Source organism: Saccostrea echinata, unplaced genomic scaffold, assembly GCF_033153115.1.
Source record: "Saccostrea echinata isolate AGI-Se365-2 ecotype Australia unplaced genomic scaffold, CSIRO_AGI_Sech_v1 ptg000002l, whole genome shotgun sequence".
Lineage (NCBI taxonomy): Eukaryota > Metazoa > Mollusca > Bivalvia > Ostreida > Ostreidae > Saccostrea > Saccostrea echinata.
The window spans coordinates 18371234-18393320 of NW_026889751.1; the positions used below are offsets into that span (position 1 = coordinate 18371234).

General features: G+C 31.0%; 1 protein-coding gene and 1 pseudogene across 1 annotated transcript; both read right to left on the reverse strand.

Moving 5' to 3' along the window:
- Positions 1-1507: 1507 nt before the first annotated feature.
- Positions 1508-12106, reverse strand: LOC133178084 (uncharacterized). Its single transcript, XM_061312846.1, has 3 exons — positions 11062-12106; positions 8805-8993; positions 1508-1683 (listed from the first exon to the last, which is right to left on the reverse strand). Exons 1-3 carry the CDS (start codon positions 12104-12106, stop codon positions 1568-1570), a joined length of 1350 nt encoding a protein of 449 aa, XP_061168830.1. The 3' UTR covers positions 1508-1567.
- A 4394-nt stretch (positions 12107-16500) lies between these two features.
- LOC133178085 (elongation of very long chain fatty acids protein 4-like) lies at positions 16501-18652 on the reverse strand (annotated as a pseudogene).
- Between the last annotated feature and the right edge of the window lie 3435 nt (positions 18653-22087).

A 22087-nucleotide genomic window follows, 5' to 3' on the forward strand; every position in this document is an offset into this window, starting at 1 on the left:
GAGAAACCTGAGCCTACATTGAAATTCATATCTGATGTCAACGTTAATGAAACAGAGAAAATGTCTGCCGATATACGTACAGATCATACTCCATCAATAATACAGGTAACACAAGCTATTGTTAACAAAACTGAAAGCAAGGTGGCCATATTTCTAAATATCTCAGGTGACGATGCCCTAACCGTAAATGACACTACGGAGACTACGGTGCAAACAAGAGTATCTGATTCAGTTTCTAGTGTAACCAGAGATATAGATGGAATGAAACATACTGAAAATAAAACCCTGTTTGCGACAGACGCTCTTCCAAAGGAAACTAGACTTGAAAAAATAGCGGAGACTGCTGAAGAGACAAGTAGTGTTCCCAAGAAAGGAACAGATATCGGCAGAAAGATAAAAAACATCTTTACTGGACGATGATTAGAAACATCTAAGTATGTTTTCTCTACACTTTAGTAATCATCAATACTTATCTATCAATTATATTGTAGAATTCATGTGTTCATGTCTTGTTACTAGCTGTCTGGATATTACATGCATAATGTATGACTGATGGGTAGATAAGTTATTGTTTCATATTGTGAATAATCTTTATATAAATATTTTACTAATGATACAGTGAAAGATTTTATTTTAAAATGCCTTAAGTATTTTTATAAAGAACAACTCAAAACGAATTTCTTATAATTTTTCTACGATGCCCGATGTTTGCAAATATATTTTTTCAATGTTAGCTACACCTTTAATAACATTTTAACAGTTGATGTGTTATGAAAATTACGTCGTCCTTACTACTGAGCAAAGGAAAATTAAAACGTTTCCAAATATCGATGAAAACGTTTCCAAATATCGATAGAAATGATATGTTTATTTGAATTTATCTCTGGTATTTTAATAATTTTGCAAATTTGATAAGTTATCAAATAATTTTTCTTCTTTTGGTATTTCAAAAAAAAAAAAAAAAAAAAAAAAAAAATAATAATAATAATAATAATGAATGTAATTTTTTGTCATATTTGAATATGGTCCAAGTAATCTTGTTTTTATATGGCCTTGAATTCGAGAATAACATTCAGAGGCAAGCTGTTACATAAATTAAAAACCAAAACCACATTAAAGCGAAAGTGATGTCTTTAACATGGTATTTCTTTTTTACTCTCATTGTTTTCCACATGTATATTTGCAATTAAGTACCTTTTATTAATAAGACTTTTAGGCAGAATAGGAAAGAAGCCTACCTTCAAAACCCAGATAACAATATCAATAAAAGAGAAAGTGTAGTAAAGTTAAATAACAGATTTAATCAAATTATATATGAAAGTATTGCTCATTCTAATATAATCCTGTATATCTGAGAAACATGATTCGATCTGCTTGTTCTACATCTACAGACAATTAGATAATTAACAAATGAGATATGATAGATCAAATTTACAAACGTGTTTTATTTGTAATCTATATACTTTTGCCATGCAGAACACGGTAACATATTATTTTAACGTATCATCAATTGTCAGGAAAGATTTATAGCACTGACAGGTACGCGTCCATTCGTCACCATTTCTCATTACTCGGTAACCACGGAAAACATTGGACGCACTTGCATGGATGATCCAAAGGCTTTCAAAGCAATGACTTGTAATTCTCTCTCTCGTTTCTGTTTTAAATGTCTTTTGTATTCCACTGAAAAAAGATAATAAAAGCATTTTGTATCAGTCACGGTCCTCAACTCAAGGAAACAAAAGTTCCAGTGAATGACCTAATTACGATTGAAATATTGATAACGATATGAAACATCGCCCACTACATTCAAATGAATGCATGCTTTCCATGAAAAAAAAAATAACCGGAAGGGATCTTTTAATGCCAAGAATTACAATCTTTGGAGTACAATATCTTGAATTACGATTGATGTTGCAATATAATAAAGGTATACAGTTCTTCTCTGCAAAGAAATACATATATTTACTGGAATAACAATCTTAATCTCTAAATTAACTCATTTTTTATTTTTAAATACTGCAGTGAAAAGAAATATGCTTTAATAAGCTCACTCATCCAAACCAGCAAATAGACTGAGATTAGTCTTTGAAGTAATCATAGATATCAAATTGTTACATATTCGGAAGTAATTCGGAAAATTCCTATCATACGTAAAAATGAAGTAATTAAAGATGTCAGATTGTTACATATTCGGATATTCAGAAGTAATTAGGAAAAATCCTATCATACGTAAAAACGAATTAAAAAAGAAATAATTTTAGCTACATGTTTTACTGATAATTTGTGATAAACACTTTAAAACATATGTAATCAAAGATTACGAAGCTCACCTCGACGAATTTTATCTATAAGTAATGCAAATTTCACATCATATTTTTTTTTTCCAGTTAGACGTGTACATCCAAAGATCAATATCCATGCAAGTTTGACTTAAGTAGGACTTATAGTTACTTGGAAATACCTTCTCAAAAACTTTTAACTTGTTTACTACTCAAGAAAATTTTGGTCAGTTCCAAAATCCAAAGCAAGTCTGGAAGTTTTCATCCTTAGATGCACCATCTATACAAAGTTTATCATAACAGTCCATAATATTATAGAGCTACTCCAAAAAAATATCTTGGTCACTCATCTGGAAAATGTAGGTCAGATTCAGAATCCAAAGCAAGTCTGGAAGTATCCATCCCTAGATACATCATCCATGCTAATTTGGTTAAAATATGGCTAAAATTCACTCATGTGGAAAATCTAGGTTAGATCCGGCATCTCTACATCTCTAGATGCATCATCCATGATAGTTTGGTCCAGGTAGGGCTTATAGTTACTTGGGAACGGACCTGCTCCAAAAACTTTAACCTGGTCACTCATGTGGAAAATCTAGGTCAGATCCAGCATCAGAAGCAAGTGTGGTAGTGTCCATCCCTAGATGCATCATCCATGAAAGGTTGGTCCAGGTAGGGCTTATAGTTACTTGGGAATGGACTTGCTCCTAAAACTTTAACCGGGACGCCGACGCTAACGCCGACACCAACGCCGATGCCGGGGGTATAGCATAAGCTCATCTCGACTTCGTCGAGGTGAGCTAAAAATCCCAAATTCATGCTTAACATATAGAATTTAAAACGGCCTGCTTTTAAAAAAAATTAAACACAAGTTGTGTGCATATTGCTACAAATAAAACTAATTCATAGGCATCTGTGAATTGATAATAGCATCTTCTACATTGTACGCTAATTCAACTCATGACGTGTAAAAGAGGAGACCACCCGAGGGCATTCGACGATGAAGCAGAATATCCAGGAAAGATAACTGAGTACTTACAGAATGCACTTTGCAAAGTGTTTTTTTTTTCAATTAATACGTTAAACAAAAATGAAATTTGTTTTGCAAACCTTAACCTTTACATATCGTCAGAAAATGTATGCATGTATTTCGTATGTTTGAAGGTTGGGAATGTTTGAAATTGTTAGAATAATATTTAATCGGTTAGTAAATTCCATTCCTATGCTACATTGCTAATAAATATGTGTATAGATTGTTCTGGTAATTGTGACGCATTTCATCTTTAAAAATTGTAATTATATCATTTATCACATCTAGAGTAACATGTTAAATTTTCATCATAAAGAAAAATTCTAATTCAAAATTTAAAACCCCCCACATATTTTAGATATCTACAATACCATTACTTTGCAACTGCTTGTTAGCAAACCAGCTAATCGAATCAATTGCGAACTGAATTAAACTATTGCCTGTTTAGTTTCCATCCTTCACCACTTTTAATAAAAGTTGAAATTTTATGAATATTCATGAATGTTTTATAACACTGGTATCTACAGCATATGAAGGTGCGATTGAGTCAAAAGCACTCTTAAATCTTATACATGTAATATCTTTGAACTAATTTACTTTCTGAACCATTATCAGCTGATAGCTTGACAATCCTAACACATAAGTTGTATAAACCTTAAATTTCTATATCTGTACCTTTAAATTGCAGAGTATGGTAGACACGTTTCCAAATCGTCGCTATTTAAATGAAGACTAATAGTAATTTATTGTGGTCAAAACTTCATGCTAAATTATTTTAAATGACTATATGATAAGCACCGACATTACTTTCATTGCGAACAGCGTATGATATAAATAACAAAGAATGATCAAATTACAAACACATATGGCTATTTCAAGTTAGGAGGCCAAGGATCTTTTTCCTATTAAAAATGACTAAGAATTAAACTTTGTACTTGTAAAAGTTAATTGTCTTTTCACGCGAGTTAATTAATCAGTCACTTGTGCAACACTTATTAAAAAAAGAATAACTAAGGAATTCCTTACCAATACTATGGAGATTTATATTTTCTATTGAAAAAAATAACCTATGAAATGTCTTATTTAAGTATATATTTGTTCAGCTTAAAAAATGAGAATATATATCGACATAGTGGTTGCTACAATAAATATATATATTATATATTCTACACAAATTATACAACTTTTGTACAGACCGATCTTAATCTACTGGCCGTTCCGAAATTCCTCATAAGTAACATAGACCTAATTAATGTATTTCTTTAAAAAAAAAAATCATCGTTTTGGACAATAAAAAATTAGGACAACAAACTTAAACTTTAAGAGATTTTGAGAACTTTTTTGAAGTATCTTGAGAGTTCAAAAATACGTAACATTAGTATACATTTAAGGTGTATTGTTGAGGGAGTTAGCAAGATTCAAGTTCCCAAAGACCATGACAAAAGCCCTGGTCAAGGGAACCGAAATCTTGCTAACTCTCTTAATGATATATCTTTTTACTTATTTTTTTTTTTTAAATTTTTAATTATACAAATACAAAAGTAAAATTTAGAGGATTGCGGATAACCGAGAATTAACTGTCAAAGCAGGGATTAGTTCACTTGACTAACGCACGGGTATTAGTCCAGCGATTTCTAGAGAATTATTCAATCAAACTATCTAATTTTATATAGGGGAAAATCAGTAGAGGTATCATAACAATGGTTAATTTATTGTATTGAATTATCAAATTATCATCCATGAAAATAAAGTAAATACCAGCTTTTTGCAACTTAAAGTTGTTCCCATAATGATCGAAAAATTAGAGAGAGAGAGAGAGAGAGAGAGAGAGAGAGAGAGAGAGAGAGTTTGGTATTAGCTAAATGATTCAGGTTCAGTACATAAAGATGTAAAATAAGTTTGAACATGCAGCAATGAGGAATCTGATAAAGGGGGTGGGGTGCGATTTAAAAAAAAAAACAAAAACTAAAAACACTTTATGTGTCGACGTCACACATGTACGTCCATGTATATACATGTAGCGATTCAATATTTGTCAATGAACTCACTTTTGTTTATTAATCGTACAATATTTAAAGGAGCTGATTTTAAATTTTTTTTATCAGTTCCCTGATCAATTAGCCAGAATATTTAATTGATATTGACGACATTTTTTAGGGCAACATTTGTATTTGTCTTCTTGAATTGATTTACTAGGCTTTTGAGAAAAGGCAAAAATATGAAGAGAGGCGAGGACGTGTAAAAATCTCACGTTTCTGTCTAGTGCAAAAATGATATTTGTTTCATAACAAAATTAAGTCGATATATCATCATGGTTTGTAAAAAATAGATATATTTACACATATACATATTATACACATTTATCTTGTATCCATCTACAGGCGTAATAAACAATAATATAAGCTTATCACGATAACTGCGGTACTATTACGTTTGGCGGAGTTTTTGATGACAGATATTTAAATGACGTATATTAAACAATTACTTTCACTTCATATTTAACCAAAATATATCATTTTGCCCTGCAAATTAATAGAAGAGCACCGCAATTATCGTGAAACAGTCTATAGAAGAAATAAATAATAACTTTACAATAAGAAATTATTTATATACTATTATGTATGTAATGAACCAAAAAAGATATTTTTAAATCTCTTTCATTGCAATAAACAACAAAAACCAAGAACAGAAATTTGAAGGAATTAATTCAATTAATTAATGGAAGAATACATCCAATTCACGTAAACATTTAACCAATACTATGTACATGTACATCATTCAAGTGATATTTCTGGTCCTTAACTTTACATCGTTAACATGGGTAAATATGGGTTTTGTGTATGTTTTCTCTTCTTTTGAGCCCGAATTATTGAGGCATAAATGTGTTGCGATTCTGACATTGCAAAATTTGCAGATTTCACACTTTAAATTGCAATTTGAGACCCCTAAATTCCTTAATAATTAAAAGAAGAATTGTGTCCTGAGCATAACAAAGTATGATGGTTCAGGAACTCTCATTTACTCGTTTGATCTGTCTCACGTTTGAGGTCTTTGTACAACAAATATTCAATAAAACTTTGCTCACTGGGGTGCCCTTGTAGTACATGTTATCTTGATGTGCTTGTTAAATGTATGTATAACTTTCCTTGAAAAGGACAATTTTTACATACATCAACCATATTTTCGGCGTATGTCCTCACGAATATTATACATTTACAAGAATGTTCTAGAAATATGAAGATTTATTCAATGAACCAAAAAAAAAAAAAAAAAAAGATCCCAAGGATATTTGTTGGCTGAATAATAAATCTTCATATTTCCTGAACATATCTGCAATAAATTGTTTGTCATACCGAAACAATAGCAGGCTTCAATATCAACCTGTTATTTTCTATAACATGCAAGAAATGAAAACATCTAAATTTGAAAACAATATTTTTTTTTATCATAAATAAATTAATACCCAAAAATTGATTACCGTGAGTAATAATTTTCACGGATATAAGGATAGCAAACAATAAAATAAACAAATTAAAAAATATATATAAATCATAAAAATATATATAAAACATAAAAAATATAATAACGAACGATCTCTACTGGTAGCTAAATCTCAATGCAATATTATCATCCAGTCGAATTACAATCTTCATTTCCAAATGCTGTGCTGCACGGTCAAATGTACATACATGTACATGCTACTGATTTTTGCTTAAAATTATTCTGTTTTTAATACATGTTTTCAAAATTTTACAAACATAAAAGTTACAATTGAATCCTGCACTTTATAAAATATAATGTTAGCTTTGTAAAATGCCTCACATTTTAACCATGATAAATACTACAACTATACAGGGAATAAATGAAGAAGGGAATTGGTGATTTGTATGAAGTTTGGTTCCCTGTTGATAAAACAATCATTATTTACTGATTCAGAAAAGAACTTTCTAGCTAACTTGTCCACAGACTTTGTTTTTGGTAACACTGAATGATTTATCTCCTAACCCATGGTTTTTCATAGTAAGGCATTATAAATTAATTTGCTTGTGTAACCGAAGAATGCAGAAATAATTAACGAAGATTCAGTATTTATAAAGTCGTCAAAAAGCTTTGTCTCTAATTTAGAACAAGCTTACATAAGTACTATTAAGTAGACATTTTAGAAATAAGTTTCAAATTAAGAAAAAATCCCGGAAAATTCAAAGAAACAAAGTTCACATGTAAGCTGTAACGTTTCTTTAAACTTAACATTGTGTAGAATTATTTATTCTTGATTATTATAATACATGTATATATTATTATTATATTACGATGGAATAACGCATCAATAAAATTGATATTTTGTTTTCCTTTGACAAATTATATTCACACAATGGATATGAAGTAACCTGTTTGGAAGGAATAAAGGATAAAATTATTTTGATGGATTTTTAACCTTAAAATGATGGTAACAAAGGTAGCAAATCCTCCTTTCATTTCCATTTATCGTATTTAAAATATCACTAATGTTGTTCTTCCACAGTGCTTGATTATTCTGCATAACGACATTGCTCATATCAGAAGTAAGAGAAAAGTTTTAGTCTCAATGTTCTAATTTGACTTTTTTTTTATACAAAGGGACCAGTAATATTAATTTTTTTTTAAATAAGGATTTAATAATTTATATTATTTAGAGAAGAATCAAGATTAAAGAGGAAAGTTTTAGTCTCAAATGATCTAATTTGACTCTTAATAGAAAGAGCACAGTAACATCAAAATCTTTATAACGTTAAAATGATTTAGATAATCCAGAGTAGATTTAGATTCATGGGTCTTTAATCAATAGCTAACGACCTGTGTTTAAACAACCAAATATCAAATTTTGTTTTGCATTGCAAGGATTGTTGTTCTGAATATAACACCTACATATATTTCAAACAATTCTCAAATCTTGGATGTTTGTTATAATTTCATCAAGACTGCAAGGCACAATTTTAGTTGCAAATATTGTAAAACTAAAATTAAAAGAAATACTCTGAACAAAGTAATTTTCAAATTTTTTTTCAGGCCATTTATGCCATCTTGATTTTAGCAATCATTTACAAAATACAAATGGTTCCAAAGGCCTGGCCGAAAAAAAAAACGCCGGAGGGAGAGATCCTAAATACCCTCGAACTTTGTCACATATTCCAAGGATTTCATTCTCAATCCTCACTCAGCTTTCTTTCTCAAACTATAATACTTTCTTTATGTATTAGGACGGGGATGAGTGTAAACTATGAATCTGGATGCCCCGCTCTCCTGATGATTCTCTGTCAACACAGATATCCTTGAAAAATGTTTAAGCAGTGCCCCTAAACATTATTTGCTTTATTAAATAAGTCATCCCTACCTGCTTTAGGTACATGTGATTGTTGGATTAGTATGCATCATATAGTTAATAGATTCTACAAACTTCAAGTCTGCTATCTATTATAATACTATATACCAGATTTGAAAAGTAATATACAAACCAGAGAGTGTGACCAATTTGATTCCCCAAGCAAGACTCCAGAACCATCCAACCAACAGGAAGGTGACGGTGAATAGCTGGGACACGCCCACCGAGAGATTAACACACAGCGTTACCGTCTTTTGGTCCTCTTTCGTCTGAATTCGTGTTTCTCCACAGAAAAGGATGGCAAACCCACTCAAGACAGTTCCTACAAACCACATAAAATGTATAAGCAGTTTCATAATAATTCTTTTTCAACATTTATTAATTATGAGATGCATTATGAATTAAAGATTTGAAATAATGGAAAGCAGGTAAATATTTGTGTGTGTTTGGTGTATAAATCATGCTTTTGAATAAGAAAGTATGCATAAAGATTTTTTTTTTAAAATCACGTATTGTTAGTTAAATGTACTGCCTGTTTTGTATAGTTCTGCAAAGAATTAATTTTCAAGAAATTTTGACGAAAGTTCTTTTTTGAATTAACATTCCACACTTGATTTTCATTCCATTAAAAAAGAATTGACCGAGACTTGAATAAATCCTTATATACTGCAATGAAATTTTCCAGTCATTAAATTACCTTTTGTATATAAAAAAATCAATGACTTTGTTAAAGCATGGCATCATTTTTTTTTTCGATTTAATTTGATAATTTTAATGTACTCAATAAAGCCTCTTACATATTCTTTTTTAAAGACCTCTGCAGATTAGCACAAGTATTCGGTAATTCCGGAAAAAAGTATCAAGGCGGACCAGAATATCAATGTAAAGAAGCAAATAGATTCCATCGCACGTCAGTGTGGAGTACCAGTTAAATCAATTAGCCATCAATTTATTCAATCAGCGCCGTGTAAAAGAAGCCGATAAGCAAGACAGGGTGGAAATGGACATTGATTTGCAATTTTAAAGGCCGATTGTACGAATGCAGCTCTATCGCAAAGTAGCAAGTCAGGTAATTGGAATTCAACTCCAAGTCTACTCCAATGGGATTTTCTGGACTTTGCAGATAAGGTGTTAGTAACGTCATACCCACAAAATTCTAAACAAAACATAAAATGTCAGATAGTTCTACCCTGTTTAAATACTGTTATCGTCTGTCCAAAATGAGTCTCATTAATAGGACAACAGTTACGAAAAGTCCGGAAATGGGTGAAAATAAACTTTCTGTCTGTATATTAGTATCCACAAACTTAATCATTAAAGTAAGGTTGAGCGTTTTAGGAAATATGTGCAAATTAAAGTTTTTTAAGTCTCTCAATTAAACATTCATTGAAACACAAATTTGACCCATAAAAGGGAATCTCTATTTCCCAAACCCATGTAGCAATTCATTGTATGCGTTCTACTTCTTTATGTCTTTAAAATCATCATTTTAATCCTGACGTTTTTCTCAAATTACCATTATAGGAAAACAACTTAAAAAGCCACATGTACCCAATAACGCAGTAGTCAAGTGATTTACAGCAAAAAATTATTCATCGGTGCAGAAGAATACACACAACACATCCGGTTCGGCAAATCCGTTTTCTCAGAAATCCTGTGTAAAGTGTTGTGACAGAACAATGAATTGCTACCTAATAGGCAGTGAACTGATCATTTTATTGTAAGTGTGAAATGTTAACCGGCAAATAGAGATAAAACTATAATTTCCCATTAAGTTCAAAGGAAATCTTAATGATTTGACGACCTACGTTTATTAATGTTCATCCATAACGAGAAATTTCTGTAATAAAGTTGGAACGAAAATCGTGTTAATTCTAAAGTGGAAGCGTAGTTTTGTTGCAACATTGAACCATAATTATCGAATAATGTGTTTATGTTGTAAATAATCATAAGCAGAAATTGGTTTACCAAAAGCTTTCAAAAGGTAAGTAAAATGCAAGGGAAAAGAATCTAATAAATATTGCCATTTCTTCCCAAGAATTATGTTATTTTTTTCGTAAATCTTTGATCTATTTTCTCATAATTTTGAAGTTCACTCTTCCTTTAGTTGAAATGAAGCTCTTGTGAAAAAGTTTTTTTTTTTAATTTAACGTTTATATGTACTATATATAAAACGTATATATATATACATATATATACATACATACATACATACATATATATATATATATATATATATATATATATATATATATATATATATATATATATATATATATATATATATATATATATATATATATATATATATATATATATATATTCATCATGGATATTATAATCTTTTATTTGTAATTACTTTATGTTTATGATGGTTAAAATCAAATTACCTGATCCGGGTAGAAATATGTTCATCACTAAACAGATCACAGATAATTGCAATGGAAGATATGGTATAGCGGAATGAATGTAAGGGTCCGAATTAACAACCAACGCCTTTGTCTTTTCATCTTCAGCATATTTATTGCCATTTCCATACTGAACTGTTGGTTCAGCAGACTGTTGTGAACTGGCTTCATTCACAGGACAATCTTGTAAAATTTGATTTACTTCTGGTGTGAGAGTTTCTTTGGTTTCATTTCCTTGATCATCTTTCTTTAACACAGTTTCGTGTTTTTCCTTGTCTGGTATAATTGGCCTACATTCGTGTCCTGACGGTAGAGTACCGTTTCCTTGTGAAGAAATTAAGCCTTTTTCTTTCACTGATTTTATTCTTTGCCATGTCTTTTTGATACCAAATCTTTTTGAACTATTCTCATGAGCCGTGGAATTTAATTTCTCTTCTTTATTGTCACTTTCCACGGATATGCATCCATTTCCAGCATTTTTTTCTGAATTTTTACTCGATGAGCTTTGTGGTCTGTTCTCAGTGTCTTTTAATTTCAGAGTTTCTTCCTCTGTACTTCGTTTTGAATCTGTTTCTGAATTGCATTGTTGAGAACTGCTCTCTATTGAGGATACATTTCCATTTTGCTTGGACTTTTCTAGTTTTTTCGTTACTTTTTTATGAAATATATGTGGTTTTTTCTTAATAATATCAGATGAACTACTTCGTCTTTTCACAATATGCTTTCCCTTACCAGATCCAATGGGACGTTTTTTCTTCTCCTTTTCTTTGAATTCACTACTTCGAGTACTTTTTGTTGACATAGGTCTTCGTTTTGCTACAGTGATCTTTTCTGCATCCTTATTGTCTTTGCTGTTGTCGTTAGCACAATTTTCTTCCTTCGATGTTTCACCCTCTTTACCATCACTAACGACAATTAACTCTTGTTCTTCACTTTTTTCAGAATCATTTTTCATTTCTTTACAATTAATAACATTCTCTGTTACCGATTGTATAACTTCCTCATTTGTGTTTAGCGAGTTTTCCATTAAAAATGAATTTTAAACACCATGAACTCGTGTTCACTGAGAGGTTCCTAATTAAAAATTAAACTCACATTCTCAAAACAGTTATTTATATAATCTCATCCCTAGTAACCCCGCATACACATTTAAAATGAAGTTGTAGGCTGCAGCTTTAGTTTGCTTTTCCAATAGGATAGTGAAAGTGTTGGTTTCCAGTTTCATAGCATTCGTTATACCATAGAGTCGATAGCTTCACTTAATGAATCAGCTCAACGAAAGTGAGAAATTATTAGTTGGAGTTGGTCTTCTCCATTTATACGGTTCGCCAAGCTTAAAATTGAGGGAAGCCGTTGAACCACAGATTAAATGGTTCGATCTCTGTCTTATAATAGCCCAAAATGGACATGAAGAAATCAATTTTTACCTTTGTTATATAACAATATGAAATAATTTCCATCATAACTTGCGATTGAACAGGTATGATTATTTATATTAAGAATACAAACTAATTGACTAATATTCTGGCTTCTTGACATAGGTATGTAATCAAACGTGAAATTGGCATAAGCTAAATTCAATACCTTTCAGAATGAGTACAATTTGAAATTCTGCGAGAAACATAATTATATTTATTTTCCATGTAATATTGAATGCTACCAATATGCAGCTGTGTATTTTTCTTTATCCATGGAGATTATCAGATAAGCGAATGGGCGGCAGTGTTTAATTTGTTCCGTTTGCTATTCGTAGAATAACTTCGTTACTTAGTTAAAGATAATTGGCAAACTATTCCTTCAAAAAAGGGATCGACAGAGCAAATATTCTTTAATTTCTATGACATCTCTGGTTAATCCATAACAAAGAAAAAATTTGATTGTTTTAATTTTTGAAATAAAAATACCTAAACAAATACGATTCAATAATTGAACAATAATAGGGAATGTAAAATACAACAAAAGCTAAATTTATAAAATTATGTTTGCCATGCATCTACATTTTTGAGTAATTATAAACATTCATTAATTGATTTTAATGCGTCCATAAAAGTACAGGAACCTCCTGCATTGAGAGAGAGAGAGAGAGAGAGAGAGAGAGAGAGAGAGAGAGAGAGGAAAAGGAGGAACCCCGGTGATTAAGTATGAGAATAGCATGTTATAATTATTGACTTTGTTGATTACATAGATATAAAGATAAGGAAATTGTGCATGTAACAGAATGATGTAAAACAACTGCGTGATAGAAAAAATACTATATGGCAATATGAGAGCTAAATTACATGCCATTCATGAAATTAATACTTATGGATAAGCACACTTTGCTAATTGATCAATTTTATTAACGTATTTTTCTCTCATTATTTCATGGTGGTCTCTTGTGTTATCAAACTAATAATATCACCAACCAAAAAACTACTGAATTTAAACTTATTGATATTTAATGATTTTTAATATTTGCTGATATATTTGAATCTTTTTCATCTAGCTCTTTATATGCCCAATATGTTCAGGACCGGCATCTTTGATTTAAAAAAAATTACTCTGACAAAAAAATAAAACGATTTATATGTGCTTTTGAAGTGATTGTCAATTATATAATACATGTACAATGAACTAAGCGAAGTTATTTCATAGATATATATTGAAAAGGTTCATTTTACAACGTATCTGACAAACATGCATTATAAAAATCAAAGAAATGTTTGTCCCTTCATAAATGCATTATCACTGGCAATCAAAAGTTTGTTCGATCTTCAAGATTGATTAAAAACCATTGAGCACAGTTTGTATGTTTTTTGTATTTATTTTTCTTTTTGCCAAGTGTCTGTGCAAATTATATATATTTAGACTAATGTGCCCATTTCGTGACGAGAACAAAATGAGATCAACATTATTTTCTTTTTTGGCCTAAATTGGGTAATCTCCCTGCAAGTTATAATTATAACTATAAAGAATATGATATTTGTGATAAATGGAACAGACTTTGATGTCGTTAAACATCACAAATTTATTCGAAAAAAGCCAAATAATATTTACAAAGAATTCTTGTACAATATCATTAAATGACTTGACAGAATCTAAACTCAATTCATGTCATGCAATGCAATTTATAAATGATTCCTTTAAAAAAATCTTAATCATTTTATAGAAATACCTGGAATTTAGGCATACATGCAAAAGTTCTGTGCTGGTTGTACAATGGTAGTGTGCCCGGATGTACAATGATGTGCCTTTGCGGATAGATAGAGACTATCATCTTCATCAGATGCAAAATGTAAACAGAATTGAAATTAAACTACATGTTTAATTATAGTCTGTGTAAATATTTTCCTTCCATATTTATAATATAATATTTTTTTTTCATAAATTTGATGTTTCAGTTCTATATAAATATCAAGAATGGAACAAAGTAAGCATAAATAGACATGTTTTTTGATTACATTGTTACGTAATATGAGATATGAAGAGAAGATATTAGGATCGTTGTTTTAGAAAGGTTAATTGTACCTTTGGGGCCGAAGATGAAAAGGCTACTATATAATGATCTACAAGAGCTCTCTAAATTTTACATGAAGCTTGTCAATTTGAAACTATCATTAGTTCAATCTGTAATTCAAGACTAACGTCATATGTGGTGACTCTGATATTTCAAGCACCATTTAACTTTCCTGAACATGGACTGAGCTATCTTACATCATATATTGGCTACAATAGTACCAGTGGTTCAGTTTTTATTAAAGCGCATTTCAGTATTCTCTCCAAGGATATAGGCTATTGGGAAATTTTACCACGAAAACATTTAACGCTTACTAATCACAAAAACAAATCTAGGCCAAATTTTAAAGATGATTAAACTAGATTATACAAAATATGATAATTGATATTGGTTAAATATTATGTTTGAATTAAAAGGAAACATAAATTTTATATCAAATTGCTGTACAGAAATAGCAATAATGCATTTAAGACAAAAAGTTTTTGCCACAAATGCATTTACTGTAATTGTAATTTACAGTTGTAATTGCATGTATTCGTGACTATATGCTTTTAAATAAGAGCACAAGAATTCACATAAATATTTGGACTTACTTAGATATAAGAGCATGTTTCATCATATTAAATGAACATGCAGGGGACCCAAGTATTCTTAATAGTCATTTTTCAACTCCATCTTGTCTCTATCCCTTCTGATATCATGTTTTTAAAGTTACTCGCGTTTCAGAAAATGATAACCAAGTTTTTTTTAGAATCAGATAAGATCAAGATTTGGATCGTTTGTGACCAGATTGTACAACACCTTTGTTCAACAGACTTTTTTCTGTTAAAAAAAACTATATTTATTATGTGATACCACTTATAGTTTTTTAATTTTCCTGGAAAGGTGAAAATACAACATGTCAATGATTGGAACTGACTTGGGTCTTCACAAAAGAGATAAATGCACAATACATTGGATTTTTTTTGGCCCTTCTTAAACCTTACGCAAAATGAGTATACATTCATTCATTACATAAATCTAATACAATCTGGAACGACATTATACTCTTTTAAATTGGTTGAATAGGTAACTTCCCAGCAAATACATTGTACGTTATAACATATTAACAATCAAAACTTTAATATCCACCATCCAGGATGGAAGGGTTTTGAATGACCGCTCAAAGGAATTATGTGGTATGTCTACAATTGGAAGGTTATTAATTAAAAAAACCAAGATACAATAAACTTCAATCTGATTCAGAGGAAAAATATAAACGTCTTTGATAAACACTCTATACAGTCATTTAAGTATATTAAATAAAGAATTTTGATTTAGGTTAAAACAAATTAATGATTTTCCCTTCAAACTAAACGCAATGTTTTGATGCGTTTCTTCATCATTTGAACTCTTTCACATCCAAGCACTTAAATTTTAAATCTTTCGACCTTCTGTTGACGACAATGATGGAAAAGAAGCTTTTTTTTTTTTTTACTTCGGTCACATGTTGGCTCTTCAGACAGTTATGAATAGCCAACATGGCTGAAAACGCTAACAGAAAAGATTTTATTTAATTTGGACTGTAGCATTCTGTTTTTATTTATTTAAGTACATTATATATATATATATATATATATATATATATATATATATATATATATATATATATATATATATATATATATATATATATATATATAGATAGATAGATAGATAGATAGATAGATAGATAGATAGATAGATAGATATGACAGACTTTTTCCACCCACGGATATTTTTTATAAAATGCGCCGAGATGAAATCTAGGAACCGAAAGAGTGAAATACATTATATAAACGAAGTCATCTCCTATCGTGTTTACCATATATATCCCTTTCGGTGTATATATGTGAGTATAACTACGTTGCTATATACTAATATCTTTGAATATAATATCATCACAATCAACTTAGTTTCTTTTCCGTGGATATCCCATTAGTGCTGGCTTGGTTTTCCTTTTTGTTTCATTTTGTGTAGGTCTGTGTGTAGAAGTTAAGGAAAAGGACAAGTTGGGGAAAAGCTACCAGAAACAGGCAAATCATTAATATTTAAGCCCTGGGAAACCAGCATCCAATATACAGCACGTCTATAGCATGTATCACAAAGCATACAAACTGTATCTGGAAAATAAAACAGGAGAAAAATAGTATTTTATTTAACAGCAAAGGCAAACGGAATAAATTATTTAAAAAAAAAACAGAATAAAAAAGTTTTTAGAAAATCTATAACAGATTAAATAATTAAAAAGCAGAGAAAATTTCTTTAAAATTAATCTATAATGCAGAGAGAGAGAGAGAGAGAGAGAGAGAGAGAGAGAGAGAGATTTTAACTTTTTGAAGGCAAAATGTGGTATCCATTATGATAGTCTTCGTGGATATTACAGAAGAAATCTACCAGTTGAAGTTTTATTGGTTTTTTTTTCCACCACACATATTTTTGCATGGAGGGTCCGAAAACCGCAAGTAAGCAATACGTATACATTATGACGTGGGTAAACTAACGACAAGATATGCTGAAATTACAAATTTAAGTAATCGTTAATCACAATGATTTAAAAGGATTCTCTTATTTCAATGCTAATGTTTTGTAAATTGATTTCAGAAGCATTTGTTAATATTTCTATGTTTATTCTTGGGAAGCAGTTTAAACCTTCGGAAACGAACTTTGTCCCCTGCCGATACCAGAAAGGCATACTGGCATGATGATATACGTGAAGAAAAGTAAATTTGTTGTTTTTCTTCCTCCTTTCAGGGGAGACAGTATTTAATGGGTTTTTTGTTTTTTTTTTTTTAAATTCAATGTTATTAATTTATATTTACAGACCGTGTCAATGAATTCTTTTAGTTTCGAAACGTAGTAAAGCCAAATCACATTTGCCAAAATAATTGATGTGCATGCTTTGGAGACAATAAATTACAACATCATAATGAAGAAGTAAAATCAATCATTTACTCTTACTGCATGTGGATTATCGGAGTAGTTTACCAGCTGGCAAACTTTGCTATAAATCTGGCTTAAACAAGCAGTTAATAGGGTCTTTGAAAAGAATTAAAAGCATAAAATGTTATTTATTTCAGATATGATTAAGGTACTAAAAGTGCAGGGCACATGTTCTACCTGTAGATCTGCAGCTCAATTTGTTTAGTCTACACACATCAGTTAGCACGTACTGACAATATTGGTTATTGGTTTTGCTTTCTCGTATTTCTACTCTAGATCTGAACTTTCTGGATTATAGTTTTCATATTTTTCATTAATACACAACAAAATTCCTTCTTTTTTAAGTATTATGGATAAAGTTTACTATGTGAAAGCGTGAGGATATGTGTCAATCTAAAATCCCCCAAAATCGTAGTTTGAATAATTTCCAGATAAAAGTTTATTTTTTAAAACTTATTTTAGAAAATACGAGCCTCAAATCTGTGTACCAGCCCCTATAAAACTAAGTGGCAAAGGTAAATCGAATAATTTGATTGATAAAACCTTTGTTCCTAAATATCTAAATATATATATATATATATACACATTTTCTAGATTTAACAAAATTATTTTAAAATATAAAGACAGGGAAATCATATAATCGAACATTATTGCTCTTCCTCGGTAATGAATCGAGAATAAATTTCACTGATACTATGCTCGGAGCGATAACTTTAAAATATTTTAAGCTAAATATCACGCTTTACACGTATCTCCAATTTCTGTTAGCACGCTAGCTTGCACGATAATTACAAAAAAAATTCTAATCAATTAGATGTTTTGATCACTCTGCTTTAATCTTGCCGTTAGATTCCTTTTTTCACCTCGGACAGTATATGATCAAGTACATTGTAGCCATCTCCTAAATTTCTATATAAATAATAATGGCGGGTACACTACTTCATATGAGACATCGCATTTCTATCTATGCGAGTCGTTGAGTCTCTGTAATCTAGTCATTCTGGACTCCACATAGACCATGTTGACGATTTACTTGGAATTTTACTGTTATTTGAATAGTTTTTTTCTGCACCAGACAGAAATCGTACCTAAAATAAGTTCTATATCTGTATCCATCCAAGTAATGCTAAAAATTGTGTGATGCATTGCTAAACAAAACGCATGTAATATTCACAATTTTTATTGAAATTTTAATGCAATTTTTAACTTCAGTTAATTTTTAACCTCTCATAAAAATGTTATGGTTAGTGAACATGCCATCATTAGTGGAAATATTGGTCCATCATTAATCTTATGATTTTCTCATAAAGAAAAAAACATCTACTCACTAATGCAACATTTTAACCTTAGTGATTTTTTTTTCATTAATGCATATGGTAACTACAATTGTGCAACCTCGTATGACCACATTCACGTTTATATATGATCACAACACACGAATTCTATGTATTTATTAGGGGATTAGTTGAAAAAGATAGGTTCACTTGATGTATATAATGACCCTCTCCATATACCAATTACCTGACAAACACCATATGTCCTATTTTAGAATTATCAATGTAAAGTAGAGATCCGATGCTTACATTTCCTATTGCAGAATTTCCATTGAAAGTTAAGGAATTTGGAAACAGTTTTTGTAAATTTGCAATGTTCTTAAGTTTTGCAGAAAAGAGGTGTATTTGAGTACCTTTAGAAAAGAAGCACACCACTCGATCCAGGAATTTAAGTATGTTTTATAATGTTCAGAAAAAGTTCTATTACTATTCAGTTTGATTAAAGGTTGTGTTCTGTACGAAATGTTGAAAAACCCCATTCGTATTTTCGTTCAAAGGTTGAGTTCTACACGAAATAATGGGGAAAAAAACCGCTTCAATTTTCAACCTTTTTCGGGAAAAATCATGACATAAACCGTATTAACCAGTTAACTAGAATATTTATATAAATTTGTATCCACAAAGCGTTGAAATATCCCTAAAAATTTGATTAACCCCAGTAGTGATGAGAACATACCCTTGTAGTGTTTTCTCTGTCTCTTTAATTACAAACAAGCATTCTGAGAGTATTGCATTAGCAATACTAGTCCCCTACCGGCAAGTGTAATCTGGTTCCGTTCCCGTTAAGAATTGAAAATGCCATAATTCCGTCAAAAATTAATGAAGCGGGACGAAATGCAAACTTGATCTGTAACTAATCAAGGTAAAGCCACATACCAAAAATCAGCTCAATATCTACAAGCGTTAAGAAGAAAATTGCGGAAAACCCGTAAAAATTGAAAAGGCCGTAATTCCGTCAAAAATCAATGAAGCGAAACGAAATGCAAACTTGATCTGTAACTCATCAAGATACACTCACATACCAAAAATCAGCTCAATATCTGCAAGCGTTTAGGAAAAAAGTGCGGAAAACCAAGTGGGACAGACTGACAGACAGACAGAGGGACAGACAGACAGACAGACAGACGGACAGACAGACAGACAGACAGACGGACGGACAGACGGACGGACAGACTCAGAGGAAACCTATAGTCCCCTCCGGTTTCACCGGTAGGGGACTAATAAAATCTTGTATAGCACTTTCAAAGTTTGACTGGAATAAATTCGGGATAAAGACGAACTAGAGACTTGTTAGAGATGATAGATTATGACTTCTAGATGAGGGGAATCACCCTTTTCTGCGTCGTCAGTACTTCCGGTCGCTACCGGAAACGAATTAAAAAGTTGAATTTTTCAGCTTTTTTGTTTTTCAATATTTTTTGATAATATTTAAAAGGTTAATAGATACTCCTTGCAAAATGCTTAATATATAATTTGTTTGAAAATTGATAAATCCGAACTCGAGATATTCGTCTGTTTTCAACACTGGATTGAAATGCTTTTTAAAAGTAGAATTTCAATCCAATATTTTCACAGACGTCCGCATCGAATTAATCGCGGGCGTCCGAAAAAAACATAAAATTGAATGAAATGTTTTCTCGGATGTCCGCAGTGAGTTGTGAGTTTATTGCGGACGTTTTAATAAACATTGGATTGAAATTCTTCTTTGCAGTTGAATTTCAATCCACTTTGGCTTTTCTCTTAGGCCAAGTTTTAATGATTCATCAAAAGGATAAAAAATATTATTTTAGTTTCAGAATAATATAAAATTAATACAAACAAGCATTCTGAGAGTATTGCATTAGCAATACTTGTCCCCTACCGGCAAGTGTAATCTGATTCCCGTTAAGAATTGAAAATGCCATAATTCCGTCAAAAATCAATGAAGCGGGACGAAATGCAAACTTGATCTGTAACTCATCAAGATACACTCACATACCAAAATTCAGCTCAGTATCTGCAAGCGTTTAGGAAAAAAGTGCGGAAAACCAAGTGGGACAGACTGACAGACAGACAGAGGGACAGACAGACAGACGGACGGACGGACAGACTCAGAGGAAACCTATAGTCCCCTCCGGTTTCACCGGTAGGGGACAAATAAGACTTTTCTATCCAATTTCTAAATAGAAGAAATTAATGACTTTCATAGGGGCAATTTGACAATTAAGGACAGGGGAGCTGGCGTTTTTTTTGGAAATGAATACCTTGTCTATGAAAATATAAATAATCTGTCCTCCAAAGGCAATAAAGTAAGCAATCTGACATTGAATTATAGGCCTTCGGTCATCTGTAAGGAATTCCAACTCTTTGCTGGCAAAGATGAAAAATCGAGTTCTTGAATTATATTGAAAGTCCCCCTCCTCCTTATTTTGTTAAAGCGATAAAATATGTTCCTGGTCATCACAGAAAAAATAATCTGCCTGAAAAATTTCTTAGTCAATATTCACAAGCCCCGGTCCCTTTTTCAGGAAAAGGGGTTATCGCCAAAAGACATTTATCTATATCTAAAATTACATTCGCGTGTATTTAAAAACATTACATAGAAAATTCTGAAATTACTTGTCTGTCATTTACATTGTGTGTATAAGAATAGCTTTGTTGAACTAAAATGAACTTTGAAGAATAATTTTGATCCAATGTTTTCTCAAACGTCTACGTTGAATTCTACCCTCCTATTTCGTTGTGATATTTTCCTTAATAAGTATTTCTTTAAAGTGTGTTTTTCCTGTGTGTGTCACTATTACTAGCATATATAAATATATTCACTTGCATACAATAATACAAGGATGGAGAATAGGACGGAAGACCTCTCGTTGCTCGCAACGAGTTTCTAGTTTTTTTTTTACTCTCCGTATTCTTCAGTAGGAATCTTCGGGTCATTTACAATGTTAAGAGTACGTTAATATTTTAAAACAATTACATACCGGTGAAATCTCTTTAATTTATTCTTCTGTATTTTCAAAGTCGGAACTTCAAGCGTTTACAACCCAGTATACAAGATACAACAGTAATGGATGAGGAATTCAAAATACCGTCTCCATTGTAAGACTTTGATCTCGATTGGTTAGATATCGGATATTGAAACAGATTATTAAAAACTATTTATTCATTAAAATTGACTTTAATTTAATCAACGTTTCGGTATTCAACAAACTTATCAAAATGCAAACTTTCTTTC